The 6,492-nt window shown below is 37.5% G+C and overlaps 2 protein-coding genes across 2 annotated transcripts in view; one reads left to right on the top strand and one right to left on the bottom strand.

Moving 5' to 3' along the window:
• LOC122073641 (5'-adenylylsulfate reductase-like 4) overlaps window positions 1-3,182 on the top strand; it is an 8,862-nt gene extending 5,680 nt beyond the window's left edge. The window contains exons 2-4 of the mRNA XM_042638254.1: window positions 970-1,157; window positions 1,281-1,405; window positions 2,443-3,182. Coding sequence (XP_042494188.1) covers window positions 970-1,157; window positions 1,281-1,405; window positions 2,443-2,894 — 765 coding nt within the window. The 3' untranslated portion in view covers window positions 2,895-3,182. The remainder of the gene's footprint in view (window positions 1-969; window positions 1,158-1,280; window positions 1,406-2,442) is intronic.
• A 2,057-nt stretch (window positions 3,183-5,239) lies between these two features.
• The window catches only part of LOC122072647 (non-structural maintenance of chromosomes element 3 homolog), a gene marked incomplete in the record, with an annotated part of 5,656 nt that continues 4,403 nt past the window's right edge, over window positions 5,240-6,492 (bottom strand). Inside the window, 1 exon segment of the mRNA XM_042637021.1 lies at window positions 5,240-5,284. Coding sequence (XP_042492955.1) covers window positions 5,246-5,284 — 39 coding nt within the window.

Here is a 6,492-nt window from a genome sequence, read left to right as displayed (position 1 = left end):
GGGGGGGAGAAGAAGAATCACACAGCCCTCAGGCTCTCAAACATTCAAAACTCAATTCATCTTTTTTCAAATCTATCTAATTAGAGTACATTAGTTCCTCTACATAAAGAGGGTAGACTAGCAATCATAACCTAACTAATAGGAGTTGGACTCCACATAGGATTAGGACTAGAACTCCAACATGGAGTAGGACTAATTAACTAATCATTCACTAATAGAGAAACCTAATCTGACTAAAACTGAAATAAGAAAGGAAATAGACTCAAAACAGGACTCTATCTAAGCTAATGAATTAAATCTCGTTTTCCTACTTTCTACCCATATTTTAGGTCCATTAAAGTGGCCCATTACAAAGAAAACCCATGGGAACCAAGGCCCAACGCATACATAACTCAACCTAAGGCTTATTTGCAATAAAATAAGCCCATTAAGTGACTTATCTACATCAGAATTCTTTGGTCATTAAAGAAGTTTCAAGGAATCTGTTGCTTTCCATTGGTTTTCCTTGCTTGAAGAATGATTTCTTCTGGAAAGGGGATATACTTTTTTGTCTACAGTGAAATTTGTTCCTTCTTTTTCTTTTTCTTTTTTTGAGTAAAAAACGAGGTACACTGGTGAAAATTTTGTTGTTGCTGACTTTTTTCTTCCGGGGGTGGGGGGACAAACATAGACAAAGTTCTGCTTTAATTTTCCTTGAGGATTTCTTTGAGTACAACATTTCTGGAAGTCATGTAAGATTACAAAAATGTACACACTTTTTCCAAGATGTTGGGCAACAACCTGTTGATATTGACTGACCAATCTGTGTCAATATACAATGCTGATGCTGGCATCCTTAGTGTTAACTAACATTTACAAATGGCGAGTTCTCTTAATTAATGGCATTATTGATTTATTGTTTGGCCTTCAACTTCTTTGTCATTTACATTTTTATAGTGCTGATGTGCAATTAATTTTTCTTTTGTGAAGGGGGATGAGATTTCATTACAGAAGGCACTGAATCTTGTTCACAGAAACAGTCATGATTATGTGTCCGTGCTATTCTATGCGTCTTGGTGCCCATTCTCAAGAACTTGTAGGCCGGCCTTCAATGTTCTGTCATCCTTATATCCTTCCATCCGCCACTTTGCCGTGGAAGAATCTGCAATCAGACCTAGGTTTGAAAGAAAAAAAAAATATATATATATATATATATATTTATACAGTAACCCCTATTTTGAGATTTTAAATTCATGGATTTTCCTTGCAAAAATTTTGATCCCCAAAGTTAACTATTGCAGCATACTATCAAGGTACGGAGTTCATGGATTCCCAACTCTTTTCCTTCTAAATTCCACTATGCGGGTGCGTTACCATGGCTCAAGGACCCTCAGTTCTTTTGTTGCTTTCTACACTGATGTTACAGGTACGCCTTTATCTTGGACATTTTTTTTTTCTTTTATTTTTGGGTGGAATATCTTCTTCCCTTCCACAGATTAAGTAATTTTTCCCTGTCCTCTATGGTCAAGTAGCAAACTATTTGTGATTTAAACCAAAAAAAAAAAAAAATGCTTGTCATTCTCTGCATGTCAGCTATTGAAATTAAAATTGGATTCTGTGGTGTGCTTTTGCCAAGGCTTTATCAACATCATGAAAGTTGATTTAGGATAAAATAAATTAGGGGACAACCTCTCACTTATTGAAGAGAGATGCTTCTCTATAAGTACCCCATCTGTTCTATTTTCTTGTTTATGAAAATGGCAGTTGCTTCTGATGTTCAACACTACTGGAATTCTATAAACGGTATTAATCTTTTTTTTATCTTGTTGCTCTATGGATCGAGGTTCACCATGAACCCAAACTCCCAAGCTGAACATCTTGGGTGGGTAGGTATGGTTGTGCCAAAGGTCAGGCTAGCATTAGAGGGGAAAAAGGACTGCCTAAACCACACCACTGCAAACCTCGGTCTAATGACAGATTCTAAACCAAGCTTACCAACCAACTCAGCTAGGGTTTGAGAATTTAGCCAAGATGGGCTTGGGTTTTGACCGGCTGTTTGATTTGTAGATTAAGTTAGGTTCACACTCTCTATGGTCCCAACCATTCGCAGTTTGAACAGTTTAGATTACAGGCAGAAGTTGGTACTCCTTTACTAATTTCCATTAATTGTCCAACTTGTGTAGTGGAAATGCTTATCATGTTTGAAAGTTACTTCGTAGGAACTCTTTTTCTCTTGGCAGCAAGGTGTATGAAGGGAGCGATGATCCTTCTTGGAGATAACTCTAAAAGATCAACCAAACCTGGCCCAACCTACTTAAACAAACCACAGGCTTGGCCCAATCTGAAGGAAAAAGTAGACCTTGTAGAGAAGCAGATAGGATTTGCAAATTTTAAGAATGTCAGCTGCTTTCACATGCATTTTATAGTTTGATGTTAATCCTCACCATTGATGTGGTTGTGTAGGCACTAAGCCTGTGTCAGTACATAAAATGTCCACGGGGAAAAGAGGGAACCCATCAAATCTCGCTGAAGTCGAATATTCTGAGCAGGAAAGCTGCCCATTCTCATGGGCTAGATCTCCAGAGAACATGCTTCGGCAGGAAAGTTATTTGGCACTGGCTACAACGTTTGTGCTTCTGAGGTTTCTATATTTCCTATATCCTACACTGTTGGCATGTGCTCAGTACATCTGGAGAAGGCACATCCACAACACAAATTTGATTTGCTTATGGAAGCCTCCTCTTGCTTACCTTAATCAAGCGGTGCAGGTATTTAATGTGCTGAAGGAACCTTGCAAGAGAAGCAATTTACAGGGAGGAGCAATGAATGCCAGGGTGTGGGCTTCCAAGTCGCTAGCCTCAGTTTCTATTGGTGATGCAAGCTCTAGCAGGGGGTACTCTGGAAACGAAAGGTGACGAGGATCCCGTGACTTCTGGCAGTAGAACAAAATGGTCAAGGTTCATACGGATGGGTTTGGTCTACCATATTTGCAATGTTGCTGAGGTTATCTTGCTCCAGGGTGGAAGTTTAGAGACCCTTTTGGGGTTTAAATTTCAATTGGGGTTGGTAGTTGGTCTTGATCCTCCTTACCCTGGGGAATGCCATGTATCTATAGCAGCTGTAGTGACTCAGTTTCTAACATTTGTTGATATAAATCTGGTTACATTTATTAGTATACATGGAAGCTCTTTGCTTTCTCTCGAGTCTTGACTCTGGGAAATTCAGGATCATTCTTCACAGCAAGCTTACCATTTATTTGGCAGATTCAATGCTGTGACATGAAAATGAGATCCTTTCAAATTACCAATACAGAAATCTGTTTTCCCTGTCTACTGCTTGTGGCGAAGAATCAATTGAATGAATATTAATGCACTTCAAAGGAGCACATCCAAAAGAATGAATTACATTAGCTGTAGTGACTGGTGATCAAAAAATAAAATCAATGAACTCAGGAACAAGAGAACAATTCACCTCCATAAGACATTGCACCTCTTTAGCAATGACAGCTGTGAAGTAGTTTCTTAGGCACTGTTTGATAATGTTTCTGCTGTTTTGTTCCTGTCTAGAAACAGCAAAAACAGATTTTCACATTTCTGGAAACAAAATTGGATTTTTTAGTGTTTGATAAACTTGTTTTTCGAAACGTTTTTTTGTAAACATTATGCTACTAAAAAACCCAATAGTATCATCAGATGCCCAAAAGGGAGAGAAGGTTCGACGGCCTCTTTTTAGGTTTAAATAGTTGAGAGATTTATCAACATTTTTGTTTCCTCTCAAATTCGTTTATAAAAATGACGAAACAAGTCCGACTTGTTTCATTAAAGTCATTTCTAGAATTGTAAAGAAGCATAAATTTTGATTTATGTTTCTTGAAACAAGTGAAACGAAACAACTTTATCAAACACTTTTTAGGTTGTTTCTCTGTTTTTGGGAACAAGAAAACGCAAAAAGGGCAAAAACAGAACGCTGTCAAATGGTGCCTTAATACACCCTCAAATTATGAATACTCTTTCAAGTTACGATTCTCTTCTTAGCTCAAGAGAGAAGTATTGTTGTCAAGCCAACTAAATTTATTACGTGCAGTCCTGCAAGTAAAACTGGGAAAACTTGGGTTGTACAAGAATGACCAGCCAAGGTTAAATTCATTGGTGGCCATGCAAATTTCAAAAAATAAATTGAAGGATTAGTTTCTTATGTCATCAGATAATTTAAAAAATCCTGCTCAATCGTATTAAAACACGGATCTGAAATAATCTCTGGTTCAGCGTAAAAACAATTTCTTCTATGAAGGAGCCTTTTGTTGAGCCTTCCACCAAAGTAGCCTGTCAGGTTCCCACTAAACATAACAATGGAAGCAATATAATCCCTCAGATTCACCACCTTGAGACACATCTGTTCATACTGTTAAGAATCAGATTTGGTCTCAAGTGCCACAGAACATCACCATGAAGGTTATCTAAGACCTGTGTTGCTTCAAGTGAGAGCAGCCTGAGTTATGAGAACTGTTCAGGGTTAGTCCAATTGATGCAGATACAACTATTAATGCAGTAACCGTCCCTTCCCATCTGAATTACCTTTGCTAGTCAAGTGTTCTTCATAATAGGATTGGACAAATGGCTGAGATGAGGAAAACTAAGACAAGTATATGCTTTGCTTGGTTGGCATACAAACAGATTCACAGCTCATTTTTGACAGAATATAAGGTGCTGTTAGATCATGTAATTGAATTAAGTGAAACTTAATTTTCTTTTCTTCCATTAATTAATCAGACCTACAATATTATATCCTTATTGCATACAATATCACACATGCCTCTACCCTTTGGCCGAAATAACTTTATTTCAGCTCTGTTAAGTTTCAAACTATAACCAAATAAACTGAAGTGGGTTGCAAGAATCTCATTTCAATCATGGAAACTGGCAGTTGATGCAACTATGATTATAGCTAATAAGAAACTTGCTCGAATATGTCTTCCAATACAGCTAAGAAAATAAAAGGCTCTTAAAAACAAGCCCAGGGTGGGTACAAGTTGTACAAGGTTCTCTCCACGATGAAGAAATTCCTACTAGGTCTCGTTAAAACACAGGATTCTCACCATCATCCTGGAAAATTGGCCATGAACAGTTCTGAATGACCTGAACAGAGAATGAGAATTTTAGAGAACAGGACCATTTGAAAAACTATATTTTCCAGTGATCACGGTTAAGCAGTAACAAGTTATACACTCGAAAGAATTTTGTAACTTACATTTAGGTAAATGATGGTGTCAGTCAATTTCTTCAGAGGCATCATCTTTCTTCATGATCTGCCATCACATTTTTAAACATTATTTCTATTTAAAGTTGGAAAAAAATGAAGAAAACGAAAAAATAAAGAGGAGTCTAATAACCGCATCATATCAATTATCTTCACATCTTCATATAGTCTTCAAGAAATGACACTACTCCTTTCACTTGTCCCCCCTCTCCCCTTTGACAGCATACCATGTACAAAAAGACAATCAATCCTGGTGGGACCCACTGCCTGGATGGTCTGGGCTACCTTGAATCTATTCTAAGACTTCCCTGTACTAACATATTACCATTTCAAAATCAATTAAAGTTTAGTGTAAATTAGAGCTAAGATGCTATATAATTTGATTGTAAGCTCATTGTCCAACCCATTAATAAAAGTTAAAGCAAGGCACATCTCCTGTCAAAGTGAATAAAAAACATTGATAATTCTAGGCAGATTTCACTCTAGGTCAAGGCCGTTCCGTATAAGTATTATATTTTCACACAGATGTAATCAGTTTCTGTTCTGGTCCTGAATAACTGACCTTTTCTAATGAGTACAAGAAATAATTGACCTACCGTTTCTGGAATTTCATCCCCAATACAAAGCAGCAAGAATTCTGGAAAAAAGATGCTTAACTAGCATTTATGACACTGTCAATCGACTCAAATGCTGGAAATCTAACTTCCCCATATTGTAGAATGCAGCTACAGCTTAACAATGACATTAATGTACAAATAACTTAAAGACAGATGTTGCAGGACCTAATATTTTTACAGATCCTGCCTAGATCTTCTATGCAAATAGCCATATCAACTGGATAAAGAATCCATCAATGATGCATCTTTTTGTGTGTACATATATATATATATGTGTGTGTGTGTGTGTGTGTGTGTGTGTGTGTGTGCGTGTGTGTGTGTGCGTGTGCGTGTGTGTGTGTGTGTGCGTGTGTGTGTGTGTGTATATCCAACAGAAATCTCTTATCATTTACAATTACCCAGTTCTCGAATTCATTGAATTGCATGAGTAATTCAAATGGCCCATCCTACCCCAGCAGGTATTTGTGCCACTGGTATTGAAATACCTTTGATGGAAGATTATTATGGATTATGAGATGAAAGTTTATATTCCCTTTAAAGGAACATACTGTAACAACCGCTTACTCCAAAAGTTCGAGCTGTTAAGAGGGCTACACCAATGTATATCAACACACAACACCTTCCCCCCCCCCCCCCCCCC

The sequence above is a fragment of the Macadamia integrifolia genome, chromosome 3 (assembly GCF_013358625.1).
Source record: "Macadamia integrifolia cultivar HAES 741 chromosome 3, SCU_Mint_v3, whole genome shotgun sequence".
Classification (NCBI taxonomy): domain Eukaryota; kingdom Viridiplantae; phylum Streptophyta; class Magnoliopsida; order Proteales; family Proteaceae; genus Macadamia; species Macadamia integrifolia.
This window is presented reverse-complemented; position numbering and strand designations above follow the sequence as displayed.